The sequence below is a fragment of the Schistocerca serialis genome, chromosome 7 (assembly GCF_023864345.2).
Source record: "Schistocerca serialis cubense isolate TAMUIC-IGC-003099 chromosome 7, iqSchSeri2.2, whole genome shotgun sequence".
In the NCBI taxonomy this organism is placed as follows: domain Eukaryota; kingdom Metazoa; phylum Arthropoda; class Insecta; order Orthoptera; family Acrididae; genus Schistocerca; species Schistocerca serialis.
Window position 1 is genome coordinate 290199610 of NC_064644.1, and position 22616 is coordinate 290222225.

The 22616-nt window shown below is 39.9% G+C and overlaps 1 protein-coding gene across 4 annotated transcripts in view; it reads right to left on the reverse strand.

Moving 5' to 3' along the window:
• Positions 1-22616, reverse strand: part of LOC126412622 (uncharacterized) — a 160383-nt gene that overhangs the window by 91103 nt on the left and 46664 nt on the right. For all 4 annotated transcript variants that reach the window (XR_007575324.1, XR_007575325.1, XM_050082295.1 and 1 more), the window contains exon 5: positions 2530-2707. Coding sequence is in view for 2 of the 4 variants with exons in the window: in XM_050082295.1 (XP_049938252.1) it covers positions 2530-2707 (178 nt within the window). In the remaining 2 variants the exon portion in view is untranslated. The remainder of the gene's footprint in view (positions 1-2529; positions 2708-22616) is intronic.

Sequence of the window (22616 nt, forward strand, 5' to 3'; positions counted from 1 at the left end):
GTTTACAGCATCATGATGGCCGCATCCATGTTTGGCGACATCACAGTGAACGCACATTGAAAGCGTGCATTCGTCATCGCCATACTGGTGTATCACCCAGCATGATGGTATGGGGTGCCATTGGTTACACATCTCGGTCACCTCTTGTTCGCATTGACGGCTCTTTGAACAGTGGACGTTACATTTCAGATGTGTTACGACCCATGGCTCTACCCTTCATTCGATCCCTGCGAAACCCTACATTTCAGCAGGATAATGCATGACCGTATGATGCAGGTCCTGTACGGGCCTTTCTGGATACAGAAAATGTTTGACTGCTGCCCTGGCCAGCACATTCTCAAGATCTCTCACCAACTGAAAACGTCTGGTCAATGGTGGCTGAGCAACTGGCTCATCACAATACGCTAATCACTACTCTTGATGAACTGTGGTATCGTGTTTAAGCTGCATGGGCAACTGTACCTGTACACGCCATCCAAGCTCTGTTTGACTCAATGCCCAGGCGTATCAAGGCCGTTATTATGGCCAGAGGTGGTGGTTCTGTGTACCGATTTCTCAGGATCTATGCATCCAAATTGTGTGAAAATGTAATCACATGTCATCCTAGTATAATATATTTGTGCAATGAATACCCGTTTATCATCTGCATTTCTTCTTGGTGTAGCAATTTTATGGCCAGTAGTGTATTTTACCTCCGGAATGTTTACCCAAGAGGATATCACCACCATTTAACCATACTGTAGAGCTGCATTCCCTTGGGAAGAATAATGGCTGTAGTTTCTGTTTGCATCCAGTCGTTTGCAGTACCAACACAACAAGCTATTTTGGTTGACGTTAAAGGTCAGATCAGTCAATCATCCAGACTGTTGCCCTTGCAACTAATGAAAAGTCTGCCGCCCCTCTTCAGAAACTACATGTTTATATGGCCTCTCAATAGATACCCTTGCATTGTGGTTGCACTTACGGTACAGCTATCTCTATTATTGATAAGCCCAAGCCAGTACACCACAGCACAGTAGTGTAGGTAAATTGAAGGGTACAACTACAATCTTAAATATTAAAATCAGCATTGTTCATATCAAATGAAAGATTATAGCCCACACTCTCAAATTTTAAAATTACCATCATCCAATCATTCTATGATATAGAATACACTTATATTGTAGCCCAAGTTATCACTCAGCCAGTTATATAAGTTTCCCATTTTTGACAACCTGTGCATTGAAATGTCAATGTTTCCCTTAATTCTGGTATTGTGTTGATGAACTGGTTCCCTGGAAACACAGCCTTTAATGTTGTTCCTGACTAAGAGTACAGAGGCACAGATATATAGATTCACAACTAGTAGCATTTCAAGTCTGGAAAAAAGAAGAAGTCGTCAGTGGGACCAGCCTTGCATAGTACACGGACCACTTTTTTTTTCCCTTGATAAACAAGGTGAAAAAATACGTGCACAGAAACCTGAATTGCAAAATATGACACACTGAGTTGCAGACAAACAACAAAAAGTCTGTTCCACACTAACATTTTGGCCAAAGCTTTCTTCAGAAAAGGAAGGCGCACCTCATGCACATATGATCACTATCTTCAGCTAGACTATAACTGTTGCATTGAGTAAAAGCAGTAATCTGGAATGATGCAGGAAAAGGGAAGGGATAGCAAGGTATGGGTGGGGGGAGAGAAGAGCACTGTCTGGTGAATCATGCAGGGACTAGAAGATGGCGGGACAAGACTGCCATGTGAGGCATTTGGGAGGGGGGGGGGGGGGGGGCGCAGAGGAACAGAAAAAGAGAGGAGCATAGAGGGGGAAAGGCTGGTGGATGCATTGGCAGTGAGTGGCGCACAATGGGGGTGGGGTTGGGAAGAAGTGATAGGACAGAGAGGGCAGAAACTGTTGGGTAGAGGGTGTGGGGACAGTAGGTTATTGTAGCTTGAGGCCGAGATAATTTCAAGAGTGGAGAATATGTTGTAAGGATGATTTCCAACTGGGCAGTTCAGGAAGGCTGGTAGTGGAGGGGAGGATCTAAGTCGCCCAGGCTGTGAAGCAGCCAAAGTGCTGGATGGGTGGATTGGCAGGTCTTGCACCAGGGTCTTCCACAGGGATATGATACCCATGGCAAGCGTCTGGGACTGGGAGTGGTATAGGGATGGACTAGGATGTTGCGGAGGTTTGGTAAGTGACGGAACACCACTTTGGCCGAAAGTTCAGTGTGTAGCAGTCTTTTTATTGTGCCTGTCTGCATTTTAACATGTCATCTTTATGGTGAGTAGCAATCTACTCATTTCATAATTCTTAATAGTCCAACTTGGACTTTCCATTTCTTGAATTGAGACAAATAATTTTTTTTAAGTCTTTGGCAAGCTAAGTGAACCTAGAAAACTATGTCAATTACAATAATAGCAAATACTGTGTGATATATGGACAGCACAGTGATAAATTTTAGAACTGATAACTGGCATCTATTAAATGTCTGGGCATTTATTACATTCAGGAAGCAGCTAAAGTGTAAATTTTAAAAGGACTCTTACCTCTTTACTTTCCTTGAGTGTAATTACAGTAGCGGACATTTCTGTTATTGTCTTACAGTATTCCTCTGTTTTAGCACTTACTGATGCAAAATCTCTCTGAAGTTTTTCTATGGTTGCCTCTTTCTCTTTCAGTATGTGCAATATAGCATCCATCTCACTCTGTCTTGTTGTTAGTGTTCTTCAAACAGGAAGAAAATTATGTTAATACAGTTTATAAAATTAAGGTGTTCAGGAGATTGTCCCTCCACTCACAGTCACAAAACATTCATCTGCATTTAATAAGAATAAGGATAAAATGGCAACACAATAATGATTATTTGTAGGTGTAAGTATTAGATAAAAAAACAGCTGTTAAGTTGTGTAAAAGGAAGAGCTATTTTCAAAGTTGTTGCTTTTCTGGTAAGATAGACAGTAATGAAGTAATCTAGAAGCAGCTTCCATAATTATAAATGTGAGTAGATCACCACTAACTGGATTCGGCTGTTAGTATACTTTGCAAAAGTAGCCTGTAATGACAATTCTGCCCATTATAGGGTGAAGACTGTTTTTTTGGCCAGAATTCCAAATTTTCCTGAACCAATTTTTGTTGTATGTGAGGTCAAGTTTTATTTGCTACTGTAATGTAATATCAGTAGACTTGTCTGCCTGCAGTTCATAGTCTAGTGGTTAGTGTCAACGCCTCTAGGTTGCTGAGTCCTGGTTTCAATCCCTGGCAGCAACAAAGATTTCCTTTGCTTGGGGACTCAGTGTTGATTTATCTTATAGTATCATCTCACCTTCATCAATGTGCAAGTCACTGAAAGGGTGTCTAATAGAGGCTTGCACCTGGCAGCCAAACAATCCCAGGTGGGGTGTCTCCCGGTCAATAATGTGTTAGATAATTTATTTCCAATTTACTAGTTTCCATGGCCACACTGAAATCACTTATTAGTGATTATTTCAAGTTCATTTAAGATTGAAATAAAATACATACCAAACTGATGAATTTTTTGCTGTCCAACAAATAACGTTCACTCAGTACTTTGTGACACAGCCACTGCAGTTAAATTTTAAATGGAAATTCCACAATCACTGTCATTCATCACCACTCTGTGTCATTATGTGTCAACCTCAAGTACAGTACATCTACATCTACATTTATACTCCGCAAACCACCCAATGGTGTGTGGCGGAGGGCACTTTACATGCCACTGTCATTACCTCCCTTTTCTGTTCCAGTCGCGTATGGTTCGCGGGAAGAACGACTGTCTGAAAGCCTCCGTGCGCGCTCGAATCTCTCTAATTTTACATTCGTGATCTCCTTGGGAGGTATAAGTAGGGAGCAGCAATATATTCGATACCTCATCCAGAAACGCACCCTCTCGAAACCTGGCGAGCAAGCTACACCGCGATGCAGAGCGCCTCTCTTGCAGAGTCTGCCACTTGAGTTTGCTAAACATCTCCGTAATGCTATCACGGTTACCAAATAACCCTGTGACGAAATGCGCCGCTCTTCTTTGGATCTTCTCTATCTCCTCTGTCAACCCGACCTGTACGGATCCCACAATGATGAGCAATACTCAAGTATAGGTCGAACGAGTGTTTTGTAAGCCACCTCCTTTGTTGATGGACTACATTTTCTAAGGACTCTCCCAATGAATCTCAACCTGGTACCCGCCTTACCAACAATTAATTTTATATGATCATTCCACTTCAAATTGTTCCGCATGCATACTCCCAGATATTTTACAGAAGTAACTGCTACCAGTGTTTGTTCAGCTATCATATAATCATACAATAAACAATCCTTCTTTCTATGTATTCACAATACATTACATTTGTCTATGTTAAGGGTCAGTTGCCACTCCCTGCACCAAGTGCCTATCCGCTGCAGATCTTCCTGCATTTCGCTACTATTTTCTAATGCTGCAACTTCTCTGTATACTACAGCATCATCCGCGAAAAGCCGCATGGAACTTCCGACACTATCTACTAGGTCAGTCATATATATTGTGAAAAGCAATGGTCCCATAACACTCCCCAGTGGCACACCAGAGGTTACTTTAACGTTTGTAGACGTCTCTCCATTGATAACAACATGCTGTGTTCTGTTTGCTAAAAACTCTTCAATCCAGCCACACAGCTGGTCTGATATACCGTAGGCCCTTACTTTGTTTATCAGGCGACAGTGCGGAACTGTATTGAACGCCTTCCGGAAGTCAAGGAAAATAGCATCTACCTGGGAGCCAGTATCTAATATTTTCTGGGTCTCATGAACAAATAAAGCGAGTTGGGTCTCACACGATCGCTATTTCCGGAATCCATGTTGATTCCTACAGAGTAGATTCTGGGATTCCAAAAACGACATGAAAGGCGAGCAAAACGTATACGAGAATTCTTCCCTGAGAGACACTTCAAACTGTAATCACTGGAATACAATAGCAGTAGACATTTATAGCAATAATGCATCAAGTTTCAAACTGGACGCTCTTCACATTACGGTATCTGGTGACTTGCAGCGTAGCAAAGCCACAGGGCATTTAAATACGACTTTGCATTAAAATTAGAAAAAAAGAACTGAAGTCTGAATATTCAATATTGATCCAAAAAAACTCTGTTTTCAAAGATGGATCTGTACTTGTATTTTTTATAAATGTAAAATTCACTCCTGCTTTTGTATGAATGGCTCATTCACCACTATGTAACAAATTTTCACCTGCACATTACAGTCTGTAATTCTCATGAGGTGCAATGGGAAATAGACCTGGTGGTTGAGGACCCTTGGACAATTACGAAGTTTAGGTAACAACCATCATCACATCTATTAAACGCCTATCTTCGCCTTCCCTTATGTGACACCACAACTGATTGTTTCTGAAGCAGAATCTAAGAGTGATTAGTACTACAATGACAAACTATGTTTCTTTTTGCCACTGAAGCATTCAACACCCCACAGTCCCTCTCATAATTTAAAGAGTCTTTGAATATTCCTCGACTTTTCTATGACTTTTCCAGTAAATTCAATTACCTTAACAATTACAGAATTTCAGACAAATCACTTCCCTGAGTTAATGTGTAATTTGATTGTTTTACGCTTCCTGAAGGTTCTCTTCATAGTGAGATTTATGCAACAGCATCTCTGAATGAATACAATGACAAATATTCAGTCTCCTGTTTATAGATCTGTATCAAGAAATAAAACGAATAAAACATGAACTACAATTACATACATGGGAAAAAAAATCTCCCCAAACAACAGCACAGAGGTAGATACAAAGATATAGTAAAAAAAAAAAAAAAAAAAAAAATAGATGCTAGCTTTTGAAACTAGAGATTATTACTTTCCAGGAAAAGGGGGAAAATGGGCTGATGAGATAGACTACCTAGGACAGTCAGCCAGGATCTGGATTAAAGGAAAACTTAACAGAACAAGGTACTAGGGAAATCACCAAAGCAATTAAAGCAAAAGACAAATTTTGAAAATATGACAAGTTAGAAATAACAAATGGTAGGTCAAATGTAAGAAAATGACTCTTTGAACTAGAAGTACAAATGATGATACAGGAAATTGAGGCAGCAAAGTAGTGAAAAGGAAAGAAATGACAGAATGAAAAAATCTCAAAAAGGCACAAATACAAGTGACAAGAAAGAAAAAATAAGTGGAAAATCATGGCAGTGACAAAGAAGGCTACAGAAGGAGGAAGGAGAAATGAGAGTTTAGTGATAAGAAATAGTTGGTGACAGCTAGGTAGTCTGAAATGAGGGTACTGTAGAACAATGTTTCACATCCTAGCTCCTGAGGTACAGGAATTAGGATGAAAAAGAAAAACTGGTATACATTTGGTGAAGCAAATAGAAGGACATTTGTTATTCTGCACAGCACGTGCTGCATCACTCTTATCAGAATACACTCCCTTTGCCAAACACTTCTCACTGTTAGTGTGAGTTATTAGTACAGATGGGAAACCAAAATGCTGTTATAATACTCGTATCACTTCTGAATATTAATTTTTACCTTTGAATATCTTTGATCGATTTATGGGTGCAAATCACACATCACATTTCATGACAGCTTCTCCCATCACTTTCTTTTTTCATTTTTACCACTAGCATCTGTCTATTGTGCCTTTTGTTATGAACGGTCTGATAGTAGGATGTAACTAGTTTAGCCTAATAGCAATTGTAAAATAAGGATTACAAAAAAAAGAAAGAATGAATAATAGATGATTGGATTAGCCCAGACACACACACACACACACACACACACACACACACACACACACACACACACACACACACACGAAAGTGATCTATTTGTCAAGTGTGCTATTTTGAAATGAACAGTTCCTATTCTAAAAGCTAATGAAAGGTATGTGAGGCAGAAACAATGACATGTCCTGAATGAGCCAGGTGTAGCTGACAAGTGAAAAACTGGATAAGCATTGATATGCTTTTCATGTTATAGCAATTTACTTTGGCAATAAACCAAACTCAAAAGGCAGTGCCATGTTCAGAGCATGTGCCAGCAGAGATTGCCTTTAAAAGAAGTCAGCAAATGACCAGAGTCTTTAAAAAAATCAAGGGAGAGGAAATAGTATGAGAAATGTCAACGTGTGGCAGATGTAATCAGCAGCTGGGACAAGCAAATGGTGAGAATGAAGGCCCTAACACACAGTTACTGTTTCTCTCATATCAATGACAAAGCATTAACAAAGCCTCTCGAATTAAATACATTCCAGAGGCTCTGAACTACATCATTATTTTTAATTTCTAAAATTTGTTAATAATCTCTCCCATGGCAAATGTAGTGTGCCATTAAGAAACATGTACAAATAGCTCTATTTCTGTCAATAAAATTTATTGTTTTCAAGATGCTATAATATTTCTACAAAATAACTGAAGCATCAGAGCAAATAATTTTTTGATTTCACACCAGACCAGAATAAAAAACATTGTATTGTAAATTTGTATATCCATTTTTCATCACACCAGAAGCACAGGTAATTCGAATGTCATCTCTACAATCAATACTCTGCCAAGCAAATCCACTTTAATTATATCAACAGTTTCATTCATATTACGCAATAAAATCAACTATACTAAATAAAATCGCAGAAGTGTGGTCCTCCAAGTATTCTCAAATGTGTGATGGTACCCATCACATATTTTACTAATATAGAGTTTAAACAATAAAATACTTTGATTTTATTTACAAAACATTTCAGAACACATGACCTACTTTTATGACTTGCTTTTACTATTAACTTCATTGTTCACTAACCAAACAGGCTGAAGACTTAAATTTTGGGGAAATGGTTGCCCAATGTCAGCTTGTGATGGCACTGGTTTATTTATCTTCTTAAATAATTTAACAATAAAAATAATCAGTTTTTGACATCATCAATGGGCAAAAGCAGAGGGCATATACTGACGTCACACAATAACCTGTTGCAGAGCATGCTCTACAACATGAAAGTCATGATCTCGGTGCCGGTTTCACCACCCGCACAATCTGAATTCTTCACCCAGGCACCAGATTCTCAGAACTCAGCAGGTGGAAACTACCCCTACAATATGTCCTCGGTTCTCGCAACCCACGTGGCCATAAATTATGTTAATTCCTTCCATCTCAGCATTTCCTCACAGTAACTACTCCTTTCTTCACTCCAATTTAGTTTTCTACATCTTTCATTTTCTGACCTGTCTATTATTCGGCCGTCCACCTCCCACCTCTGTTAGATACAATGCACTTAGATCTTCACTCATATTACCTTGTGCATGATGTTTTAGTTGTAATCTCTGTCTTGAATATTATCCTGTCTTTCACCTTTAAGCTCTCAGGTTTTCACATCTAGTCCAGTGTGCAGTTCCCAATAATCTGTCATTCCTTCTCATCCTGTACAGTAGGTCTCCCCTGACCCATGGTTCTGGATGACCTTTCTGAAGTGTGCCCCTTTTCCTCAGCTTCTCCAGTGCTTTCCCTTCACCCCTCTTCCTTCCCATCCAACTCTTCTACCGGAAGAAGGAGCCACTGGCTCCAAAAACTTGTGTAAGTTAAACCTTTTTGTGAGTGTGTTCTAGAGCCGCCACTTGCTGAGTAGATTTTTTTTACATTATATTATCATAAAATTGATTATCTTCATTTTTATATTAGTCCATGTCACCATCATTCCTTCTTATGTAAGCCTCTTGTAAGTCTTTGTTGTCATCTGTTTTGTGCAAACTGCCATCTGTTTTCTGCCTCTTTGATCGATTGTTTATCTGTACTCAACACTTTGCCCCTACTTCTTTTCTAGTACCGATTTCCATGCACATACACAGGCCCATTGTTAGCATGTGTTGGTTGTGAAAATTATCGCGTAATTTCGCTATTTCCAGAAACCTAATTGCGGAGGAGGAGGAGGAGGAGGAGGAGGGGGGGAGGGGGGGGGGGGGGGGAGATCTCACACTGTGTTTTATGAGAGGTTCACTCTACAGAAAGCTCTACTGGTTTTTCAAATGTTTTTAACACTTCACATAGTATTGCTGAATAACAGAGAGCAAAGGAATTACCACTTTGCAAGGCACAAATCCCGAATGAGAAACCCCTATTTGTGGGCTTTCAAAATAATAAAGTGAATGTAATGAGGTGACCCTCAGCTACATACCCTCCAACTCAACGTTGAAATATTAAACGTTTTGGCTGGCTTCGTTCTCTAAGGGCTGGGATACGTAATTGCCGCATTACAGGCCAAATACTGCTGAGTCTACAGAATACGATACGAATACACACATGAATTGAATGGTCGAATGTTTCTATCACCCAGCAATTGCGAATTATGAAAGTAACATATAAATTTATAAATGCAATATTGCAATTAAATAAAATTTGCAGGTATTATCTTAATGACTTTAAATGACGAGTACAACAGTAGAAGTACTTTTGAGAATGTGGTATATTTCAGCAGAACACTTATTGGTGTTGATGGTTCTGCAATTAAATAAAATATAAATTGAATAACAGGGAAACAATAGATTTCTACTTCACGTAATTAGGTATGAACAACAACACAGCTCGCAATATATTCACTTCTGAATCATAGTACGACTTCACTGCAGAAGCCATGGAAATCACACAACAGCACCGGTCGGCACTCTGAAATATTTCTATCCTCCGCGACCATGCGCAAACTGCTCCACTGTCCAAGTCTTTCCGCCAACTCTGCATTCGTCGCGTCCAGCACTTCCCATGTCCTGTGCCATACCGTCAAGAACTTCCCCACTGCCAGAACTACCTCGTGTCCTCTCCGGAAACAATTCTTTTCCCCCAATTCCATACAGTCTCACCATTAACGAGTGCTATGATTGGCTAGAGCGCTCCATCCATGTCTCCAAGACAATGTACACTCACAAACATATTTAAGCACATACAAAATACTGGATTTACATTTAACTACTTGAAATTAAATAAATATTTCTACGGCTGGACCATAAACACGCTCAAACACGCATTATTAGATACATAAACAACTGTGCTTTCTAAAACACAGTAAATATTTAACCAATTCCTTAATGAATAGTATATATCGGATATAAACAAAGACATAGATGAATAAATATATTTATAAGCAGGCTGCTACCGTTTTTTCGTGTAGCTGTGGAGTCCTTAAGACCTGACATCATCGATAATAATCGGCCACTTTGACCTCCAATAACTCATGTACTATTCAAGTTATATGCCTATAATTTTTACCAATTTAGGTTTACACTAATAGCATTCTAAAGACACGTAGACCAACGAAATCGGATGAAGCGTTTAGATTTTGGAAATTCGTTGCTAGGTGTTACTTGTATAATTTACTGTCAGATACTAAACTTTAAACTAATAAAGATATTGAAAATCTGATTACACCATCAGAATCGTCGTGCAAATAATGGTAATGTACATGTTTATTTTTGAGGTATCACGATTCATCTGGTTAATATTAATTTCTATACAAAAATGTGAAATGTCTGCCATGAAGGTTTCATAACATCCGCCCTCTTTGGCACTCCCGGCATGTCTCCTTCATCAACACAGCGTCACAATGGAATTCCCAGCCACATGCTCGATGGACCACGCGGTCCGGCCATTGCGTGGCATCACGCACTTGCTAACGAGCCGCGCCTTGCCGAGCGGTGCGAGTGGTGGCCGCCAAATCTCAACATAGAGTATTTTCAGGGCGCCACAACTCGCCCATTACATCACACACCTCTACTTATTAACATTCTGGTTTGCCAGAATGTTCAGAAGTTAGACCCTTCAGTTCATACAAGTACATATAAAACAAATTTCAAAGAACAGAATTAAATGATTAAACACCAGGCCAATAGTGTTTACAAGATCTGTGTAGTGGTGTGGGAGCATCATGAATTGCGAAATAACTTAAATTAAAACAAATTATGAACGAAACAGGATATTAATTAAATGCCTGAATTTTAGTTATGCAAAAATAATCATGAATTTTGTAATAAACTAACACAAATTATGAACAAAATGGCATATTAATTAAATGCCTGGATTTCAGTTATGTATAATCAATTTTTTGGACAAGAAATAAAATATTTAAATGCATTTTCACTTTTTTTTGCGATTGTGGAAGCACTTTTTATGCCACACACTCAGCGCCAAGGCGCCTTCTTGCACTAACTTTTCCGTTGCACTAAACATGCTCACACGGATTTTAGCACGAAGTATTGATCAACTCACATCAGTCTTTTGACCAAGTGCCTCGCAGAAATCATGTCTGCCTCTGAATTCCAAGTTCCACCGTTTATCGTGACAAATCTGTCTACAACAAAAACCAAAAGAAGACACCCCTCAAGAAACCACTTCCCAAAACCAACCAAGATCCTCGCTACAGATTCCCGCCACCGGAAAACGATACTGTAGGAACAAAGTCACAAGGCAAACGACTAATCATAATACGCTCAAATTCCCACAAGTTCTATTTAATTGACTTCAATCAATCCTTCCTACCTCCACGCACTAAAATTGCGTGCACACACAATTACAATTTTAATACCCTTCAAATTGACCACTAAATTCTTGGCCACACTCTTATACAAAGCATAAATTAATACATATTTTACTTAAATCCACTAGGTCACTGACCTCCATGCACCCTCAGTGCCTAAACTTTGCCCTTTTGCACACATACAGTGCCACAATAAACTACCAAATTACTAACGAATCCCCAAATAGGCATATAAATTATCCCTGCAAAATTACTACTACTAATTACAGATTAGAACATCTTTTCACTTCTGCCCTTTCTCTATATACCCTTAGCAATTTTAAACTTCTCTTGTTTCCACATATGCAGCAGCAATGACCGTAATGTTCTACCGTACGAACGCCAATCGGTCGCACGAGAATCACACTCCTCCTTTGTATACAAATTTGTATGAATATCATTACACAAACCATCCCCACCCACACTATTTACTTCAGCCCTCTCTAAATTTTCTGTTAGTTCTTCCACACATTTCGCCAATTCACTACCCACAGCATACACAACTTTACTGTTTTCCCCCTCCAAAATATCGACACTTGCAGCTTCAACAAAATTACAGATTAATTCACTGTTAAACACTTTATCTTCCTGACATAATACATGGATGCCTAAGCCATCATTACCATAAATATTCATTTCAGCAACCTTATCTGCTTATAAACCATTTAAATAACTACATAAATTCGCCTCAGAAATCTTACTTTCCTCCGTCGACACATTAACTTTACGTGAATCGTACACAACTTTAGCCTCCGACACTATATTACACAAATTGCTGCTACCTTGTCGTACAATTTTGGGACTTCCAGACTTGCTACATTCCGCTGTGATCGGACAAAAATCAGCACACATTGCCATTTCTACACACTTTTCATCCAGATTAACCCCCGATCCTACTTTACATACATTCTAACATTCATACTCTGACAAACATTTTAGATCCACACATTCATCAATAAGTTTTGTTTTGCCTTCATTCATGACTAGAAACGCGTAAATTCCTTCCTCCGAAGTATCAATACCAGTAGCTTTTACATCATTAGATAAATTACCATTACTCTGTTCCTTTAAACAGAAATCATCTATCTCCACCGATACATTTTTAACTTCAACTGATGGCGAAACCAATGCTAAGTCACCCTTAGTAACATTGACGCTTTCCGCCAAAACACAATCACCCTCACTTGCGGCTGGCGGGACCAAGGCTACACCGCCTTCACTAACATCGACACTTTTCACCGACTCACAAACACTTGCTACTACAACACCTTCCTGACAGCAACTGCTACTATTTGCTAATACCTCTTCAGAACTCTCCACACAATCCGCTTTCACAAAATTCATCTCCTCTTTAACTTCTTTTTGAACCACTGAATCTTTCCAGTCACCACCATTCACACACTCATTCATTACAATTTACATCATTCCCCACAAATTTATTCCCATTACTTTTATTTACATCTCTCACAAATCTATGCTTCTCTCGTTTCCGCCTGCTTTTACTGACAGAGCCACCTATATAGCCTTTGTCTTTAACATACTCCATATTACATATTTGTTGCCTTTCTCCAAACCTATCAACATTTCTACCGTTATCATTATCTCCAGTCCTTTTCATCGTCTGTTCAGATCGCCATCCCCGGATCTGAGATGTGGCGAACATGTTTCCCGACCGGTTGTTACACGATTGCACTTTGCGCGAAATCTCTCCCATCAAATCTGCATTCTGTACTTAGGTCCCATTCACGGAAATCATCACTCCTGTTCGTTCTCCAACCATTCTGCGCATTCCAGCTACTATCTCCCTGAAAATTCCTTTGATTTCTCTCACGATTATTATTTTGGCGATGATTATCTGGATTCCCATTTTGATAACTACTGTCGGGTTTGCTCTGAGGTTTCAACTTCAAAGCGCTCTCTAATTTTTCTACAAATTCAAGAAATTCGTCCACGAAATCACATGGACTATGGACAAGATCCCACTGCAAATCTTCGGGTAATCACCTTTTTAACTTGGTGATTTCCATTAAAACCCCAAATGGATGTTTCACATGCATAAGCTTGCCACGTTCGCGTTTGCAAAAATCTCTCATCATCCCGTTACCGTACCTGTAACACAGCCCGTTTAAAGATTCATTTTGGATCCGCATCTATTTCGCCTCTCCAAAATTTATTCAAAAAACACTTTTTGAACTCTTCATATGATTCACACGAACTACATTTAACATTTGCCCTAGACTGTGGGTCTCCCTCCAAATGCCATTTAACGTATTTTATTTTTGCTTCGTCGACATGCCATGAACAAAAGTGTCCCTACATGCAGCCAAGAAATTTCATGGGTGATATCTTCCATCTGTGCAACATTTCACAGATCCGGTATTTGCCCAAGGGATATTTACAACCGTCGTGGCCTGTTGGGAGGCTAACAAATTTAATTCACTTTTTATCTGTCGCATTTGTTTTTTAAATTCATTTTCACTAGTGATACTGGACTCTATCTTATCTTTAATTTTCCCCATTTCTTTCTCCCCCTCATCTACACGATTGGCAATGTCACTAATTGCTAAATTTACATCGCTTTTATGAGCATCTTGTGCTTTTATACAGTTGCTTACCTTGTCCCAAGTTCTGTCAGCACCTTATCCGTTTTCTCCCCAATATCTTTCTCCACCGATTCGATTCTAGATTTTACTATTACAATTTTGACTGTAATTTCCCCCATATCCACTCGAACACATTTTAATTTATCATCAATTGCTTTTTCAATTTTACCCATAATTTTTTCAACATCATCTTTCACAGTGGAACCTATTTCAGTTCACATTGTACCCATATCAGTCCGAACTGTATCCGTAACTGTTTGCAATGTGCCCATACCTGTTCGCAGTGTACTCATTTCTGTTCAAACTGCACTGATATTATTTGCCATTCCCTGGATCATTTGCAATAGCTGAGACATCATATTTTCCCCACATTCATTCTCCTTGCCTGAACTCCTACTAGTTACACTTTCGCGCTCTGATTTCGGACTAACCGGCTCACTTCCGTTTTCAAAATTACATGTACTAGGTGATTGTTTTATATTCGCAAGATCTATAAGTGGAGCTTGAACTTCAGAGTCACACGCTGTCTCACTATTTGCACAGGCACTTATCTGGTCTGAGATGGTTCCCTCTGCCATATGATGCCGTCTGTTGTAGTGGAAGCCGACATTGAAGACTGCCCTGGAGTACTCGGAGACAGTGCCGTTGTACTGCTGCTGGACTGCGTCCGCCACTGGAGAAGTCACCTGATGTAATTGTAGCTGCCGCCGGTTACCGCGTATTCCAACCGTCTCTGATACCACTGTCCGTTAACTGCACTAACCACTACTGTTCCCTGCACTCAACTTCTTTAGACACTGAGCTCCCATGCAAATTGCCTTTAATGTGATAGATTAAGACCTCTATCGATAGATAGCATGTGTTGGTTGTGAAAATTACTGCGTAATTTCACTATTTTCAGAAGCCTACTTGCGAAGAAAAAAACGATCTCTCACTGTGTTTTATGAGAGGTTCACTCTGCAGAAATCTCTACTGGTTTTGCAAAGGTTTTTTTTACACTTCGCATAGTATGCTGAATAACAGAGAGCAAAGGAATTACCACTTTACAGGGCACAAATTCCAGATGAGAAACCCCCAATTGCGGGCTTTCAAAATAATAAAGTGAATGTAATCAGGTGACCCTCAGCTACATACCCTCCGACTCAACATTGAAATATTAAAAGTTTTGGCTGGTTTCATTGTCTAGGGGCTGGGATACGTAGTTGCCACATTACAGGTCAAATTCTGCTGAGTCTACAGTATACAGTAAGAACGCACACATTAATCGAACGGTCGAAGGTTTCCATCACTTGGCAATTGCGAATTATGAAAGTAACATATAAATTTATAAATGAAATACTGCAATTAAATAAAATCTGCAGGTACTATCTTAACGACTTTAAATGATGAGTACGATAGTAGAAGTACTTTTGAGAATGCGGTATATTTTGGCAAAACAATTATTGGTGTCGATGGTCCTGCAATTAAATAAAATACAGTAAAACTTCGTTAACACGAATCCGAAGGGACCGAAAAATCAGGAGTTCAAGTTAAAAAATTAATCACGTTATTGTAGACTTATAACACTATAAAGTGATTGTAAAATCCAAGTACTCACAAATTATGTATGTTACTTTCTTAGAAAAAATTCGGTCACGGTTCGCTGATGTTCATGGGAACGATAATATTTTGTAATTTCACAACCAATTGTAATGATAGCATCCGTAAACCCAGCAGTGCCGTTGGATGTTGAAGCGAACCATTCTAAACAGTCTAAGGCTCTAGTAAAAATCTCCTGATGGGTAGGTGGAATGGTATCTGTACTCTCTTCCTCTTCACTTTTTTCTGATGGCCCTTCTTGCACCTCATTCACAGCTTCTGGCACATCCGATTCCACAGAAGCACATACGGCAACATCGTCGTCTACATTAATGAATTCTTCAAAAGTAATATCAAGGTTCGCAACATCCTGCAGAACTGTGCATTCATCAGGTGAAGTGACATCTTCTAACTCGTGGACATCATCAGTGTTGCTATGTCTCCAGGCTTTGTTAAAGCACTTCCCTATATGATGTGGTGATACTGAGTTCCAGGCTGCTGCGATAGCTTTTATTGCGTCAAGCAGATTCCAATTTGGCATTGCACTATTGTTTTCAGCAGCACGAATTGCAGCTCTTACAAGTCGCTTACAATAAGCTCTCTTTATGAGAGAGATTATGCCTTGGTCCAAAGGCTGAAGGCGGCTTGTGGCGTTGGGTGGAAAAAACTGAACCTTTATGTTGGATAGGTTCAGATCATGAACATTATGGGCAGTACATCTGTCGAATGTAAGAAGAACATGTCTATTTTGAGCAACCATTCAACTGTTGAGACGAAGAAGCCACTTGCAAAATGATGTGCCATCGATCCAAGGTTTCTTGTGGTGAGAGTAGATGCAAGGTCGGGTCCATATTTATGTTTTTAAAGCAATTTGGTTTCTCGCATTTACCGATAACTCAGGGACGAAACTTCTCACTGCCGTCAGCATTACAGCACAGTACGACAGTCACACGTTGTTTGCTTCATGCTCCACCGTGACACTTATCACCTTTTATCCCCAGGGTGTGATTTGGAAAAAGATTGTAGAAGAATCCAGTTTCATCCACATTAAATGCATCACACGAGGCATACTTTTCTCTCACTCGGTTGAATTCATGTAACCAGCTGTTCGCACTTTCGTCATCAACTTTATTTGCTTCACCACAAATTTGTATAGATGAAATTGAATGTCTGTTTTGGAACCGATACAACCAACCAGCAGAACAATGGAAGTCTTTGATGCCCATATCTTTACCAATATAATTTGCTTTTGACTGAATCACAGGGCTAGTTAAAGGTATGTTAGATGCACGAATATCATTGAACCGTTCTAGCAGTAACGTCTCGATGTCTTCATACTTGGTGGTATGAAGTCGTTTAGATTTGTCTCCAGAATCTGATGCCCTGATGCCGCAGCTTTAATAATTTTTTCTCGATTCTTAATAATCGTAGATTTGTTGTTGTTGTTGTTGTTGTTGTGGTCTTCAGTCCTGAGACTGGTTTGATGCAGCTCTCCATGCTACTCTATCCTGTGCAAGCTTCTTCATCTCCCAGTACCTACTGCAACCTACATCCTTCTGAATCTTCTTAGTGTATTGATCTCTTGGTCTCCCTCTACGATTTTTACACTCCACGCTGCCCTTCAATGCTAAATTTGATGCCTCAAAACATGTCCTACCAACCGATCCCTTCTTCTAGTCAAGTTGTGCCACAAACTTCTCTTCTCCCCAATCCTATTCAACACCTCCTCATTAGTTACGTGATCTACCCACCTTATCTTCAGCATTCTTCTGTAGCACCACATTTCGAAAGCTTCTATTCTCTTCTTGTCCAAACTGGTTATCGTCCATGTTTCACTTCCATACATGGCTACACTCCATACAAATACTTTCAATAATGACTTCCTGACACGTAAATCTATACTCAACGTTAACAAATTCCTCTTCTTCAGAAACGCTTTCCTTGCCATTGCCAGTCTACATTTTATATCTTCTCTACTTCGACCATCATCAGTTATTTTACTCCCTAAATAACAAAACTCCTTTACTACTTTAAGTGTCTCATTTCCTAATCTAATCCCCTCAGCATCACCCGATTTAATTTGACTACATTCCATTATCCTCGTTTTGCTTTTGTTGATGTTCATCTTATATCCTCCTTTCAAGACACTGTCCATTCCGTTCAACTGCTCTTCCAAGTCCTTTGCTGTCTCTGACAGAATTACAATGTCATCGGCGAACCTCAAAGTTTTTACTTCTTCTCCATGAATTTTAATACCTACTCCGAATTTTTCTTTTGTTTCCTTTACTGCTTGCTCAATATACAGATTGAATAACATCGGGGAGAGGCTACAACCCTGTCTCACTCCTTTCCCAACCACTGCTTCCCTTTCATGACCCTCGACTCTTATAACTGCCACCTGGCTTCTGTACAAATTGTAAATAGCCTTTCGCTCCCTGTATTTTACCCCTGCCACCTTCAGAATTTGAAAGAGAGTATTCCAGGTAACGTTGTCAAAAGCTTTCTCTAAGTCTACAAATGCCAGAAACGTAGGTTTGCCTTTTCTTAATCTTTCTTCAAAGATAAGTCGTAAGGTTAGTATTGCTCACGTGTTCCGGAATCCAAACTGATCTTCCCCAAGGTCAGCTTCTACCTGTTTTTCCATTTGTCTGTAAAGAATTCGAGTTAGTATTTTGCAGCTGTGGCTTATTAAACTGATAGTTCGGTAATTTTCACATCTGTCAACACCTGCTTTCTTTGGGATTGGAATAATTATATTCTTCTTGAAGTCTGTGGGTATTTCGCCTGTCTCATACATCTTGCTCACCAGATGGTAGAGTTTTGTCATGACTGGCTCTCCCAAGGCCATCAGTAGTTCTAATGGAATAAAGTAGATTTAGGTACTGCAAACTGCTCTGCAATTGCTGTTTTCTTGGTAATATGGTCCACTTCATCTAGAATCTTAAGCTTTAACTGTACATTTAGAGCTGTCCGTTTCCTCTTTGCCATTTTCAAGTGCTATGGTACCAGCTGTAACTGTAGTTTTTATTCAGCATTCCAACTTGATACAGCTACGACTAACAGAACATCTGTCAAATCTGGCACAGTACATTCCTAAATGCTGATGCACACATTATGGAATGTCTTACAATGTACAGCATACGCTGATTGCTGAGGCAATAATTGCGGCTACCGACCTACAATATGTTAAAAACAAGTCAACAGTAAGTATAATTAGCTTTGTAGCTACATTTCCTATGTTGATTTAGGAAAAAAAATTACACTTTAGAATACTGTAAGGTCAGAAGTTTGTGTTAAGGTGAAATTTAATTACGCTAGGAACTGAAACAGAATTCGTAATTCACCTTAACTGAAAATCGTGTTAACCGATAAAACATACCATAAGAACTAATGTATTCCTGGTGGGACCAATATTTTTGTCATGTTAACTGCAAGTTCGTCTTATGCGAGTTCACGCTAACGAGGTTATACTGTATAAGTTGAACAACAGGAAAACAATAGATTTCTACTTCATGTAATTAGTTATGAACAACAACACAGCTCGCAATATATTCACTTCTGAATGCATACTGCGACTTCACTGCAGAAGCCATGGAAATCACACAACAGCACAGGTCGGCACTCCGAAATATTTCTATCCTCCACGACCACGTGCAAACGGCTCCACTGTCCAAGTCTTTCCACAAACTCTGCATCCGTCGCGTCCAGCACTTCCCATGTCCTGTGCCATACCGTCCAGAACAGCCCCACTGTCAGAACTACCTCGTGTCCTCTCCGGAAACAATTCTTTTCCCCCAATTCCATACAGTCTCACCATTAAACGAGTGCTATGATTGGCTAGAGCGCTCCATCCATGTCTCCAAGACAATGTACACTCACAAACATATTTAAGCACATACGAAATACTGGATTTACATTTAACTACTTGAAATTAAATAAATATTTCTATGGCTGGACCATAAACACGCTCTAACACGCATTATTAGATACATAAACAAATTAAATAAACATATATCAAAGGAATAGAACAAAAGGTAGGCCAGTAGCCTAATGTCTCTGTGCTTTCTAAAACACAGTAAATATTTAATCAATTCCTTAATGAATAGTATATATCAGATATAAACAAAGACATAGATGAATAAATATATTTATAAGCAGGCTGCTACTGTTTTTTCGTGTAACTGTGGAGTACTAATGGCCTGACGCCATTGATAGTAATCAGCCACTTTGACCTCCAATAACTCATGTACTATTCAAGTTACATGCCTGTAATTTATACCAATTTAGGTTTACACTAATAGCTTTCTAAAGACACGTCGACCAACGAAATCGGATGAAGCGTTTAGATTTTGGAAATTCATTGCTAGGTGTTACTTGTATAATTTACTGTCAGATGCTGAACTTTAAACTAATAAAGATATTGAAAATCTGATTACACCATCAGAATTGTCGTGAAAATAATGGTAATGCACATGTTTCTTTTTGCGGAATCATGATTCATCTGGTTACTATTAATTTCTATACGAACTGTGAAATGTCTGCCATGATGGTTTCTCTATGTCCGCCATCTTTGGCATTCTCGGCGTGTCTCCTTCATCAACACAGCGTCACAATGGAATTCCCAGCTATGTGCTTGATGGACCACGTGGTCTGGCCATTGCGTGGCATCACGCGCTTGCTAACGAGCCGCGCCTTCCCGAGCGGTGGCCGCCAACTCTGAACTTAGAATATTTTCAGGGCGCCACAACTCGCCCGTTACCTCACATCCCGCCAATTTATTTGTAAATTTGACATCTATTTTCTTTCTCACCCTTCATTTACATTGTTTATAAGCAATTCTTTCACGTTTCTGTGTGTTTGTTTTTCTCCAAACTGCTCTGATCGACTTTTACTGCCGTATCCTACATTACTTTATTCCCCAAGCAAAGTAGTTTACATTTCCTCCTATGACTGCCTCTTTCTGTTTGCCTGGTTTTTACAAAGGCTGTCTCATTTCATGACTTTGCCTATCGATGTTTTCCTTTTCCAATCTCTCTCTCTCTCTCTCTCTCTCTCTCTCTCTCTCTCTCTCTCTCTTTATCTGGTAGACCACTCTTCTGGTGAGAAATCCTCGTCCACTCATTGCCTCTTGCTAACAGTTGTCTGTTCTTGATTTTTCCGAATTTTTTCCTTGTCTTTCTTCTGGTTTCCTATCCTTTTCCAACCTCTACCTCTTAAAACTGCCTTTACTTCATATGGCCATAATGAATCGCATCACATATTACACCTGTTCTTCCCAAAAACATGCTTTTGCACTATCAAAACTAAGGTCCCAGATTCTGTTTCTTGAAACCTGCTTGTCCCTCTGTAGCAAGCGTATTTGTTTGGATGCAGACTCTTTAAGGCAATACACCACTATTCTCACCTCAGCCTTCACTGGTTGTAATTACCCCACCATCCTAGTCCAATAGCTAATTTCCCATGCCATCACATCCAATCCTGGTACTACTGATGCCTATTAAAAACAACTTCGGAGCACTCCACTTGTCACTCTGTATTATCCTGGTCTTAAATGTACACTACTGGCCATTAAAATTTCTACACCACGAAGATGACGGGCAACAGACGTGAAATCTAACTGACAGGAAGAAGATGCTGTGATATGCAAATGATTAGCTTTTCAGAGCATTCACACAGGGTTGGTGCCGGTGGCGACACCAACAACGTGCTGACATGAGGAAAGTTTCCAACTGATTTCTCATACACAAACAGCAGTTGACCAGCGTTGCCTGGTGAAACATTGTTGTGATGCCTCCTGCAAGGAGAAGAAATGCGTACCATCATGTTTCCGACTTTGATAAAGGTCGGATTGTAGCCTATCGCGACTGCGGTTTATTGTATCGCGACATTGGTGCTCGCGTTGGTCGAGATCCAATGACTGTTAGCAGAATATGGAATCGGTGGGTTCAGGAGGGGAATACGGAACGCCGTGCTGGATCCCAATGGCCTCGTATCACTAGCAGTCGAGATGACAGGCATCTTATCCGCATGGCTGTACCGGATCGTGCAACCACGTCTCGATTCCTGAGTCAACAGATGGGGACGTTTGCAAGACAACAACCATCTGCACGAACAGTTTGATGACGTTTGCAGCAGCATGGACTATAAGCTCGGAGACCATGGCTGTGGTTACCCTTGACGATGCATCACAGGCAGGAGTGCCTGCAATGGCGTACATTGGAAGCGTGTATTCGTCATCGCCATACTGGAGTATCACCCGGCGTGATGGTATAGTGTGCCATTGGTTACACGTCTCGGACACCTCTTGTTCGCATTGACGGCACTTTGAACAGAGGACATTACATTTCAGATGTGTTACAACCCGTGGCTCTACCCTTCATTCGATCCCTGTGAAACCCTACTTTTCAGCAGGATAATGCATGACCACATGTTGCAAGTCCTGTACGGGCCTTTCTGGATACAGAAAATGTTTGACTGCTGCCCTGGCCAGCACATTCTCCAGAGCTCTCACCAACTGAAAACGTCTGGTCAATGGTGACCGAGCAACTGGCTCATCACAATACGCCAGTCACTACTCTTGATGAACTGTGGTATCGTGTTGAAGCTGCATGGTCAGCTGTACCTGTGCACGCTATTCAAGCTCTGTTTGACTCAATGCCTTGGCGTACCAAGGCCATTATTACGGCCAGAGGTGGTTGTTCTGGGTACTGATTTCTCAGGATCTATGCATCCAAATTGTGTGAAAATGTAATCACATGTCAGTTCTAGTATAATATATTTGTCCAATGAATACCCGTTTATCATCTACATTTCTTCTTGGTGTAGCAATTTTAATGGCCAGTAGTGTATTAATCAACTACTTCGACAAGGCCCTGACTTCCTTAAATCATGC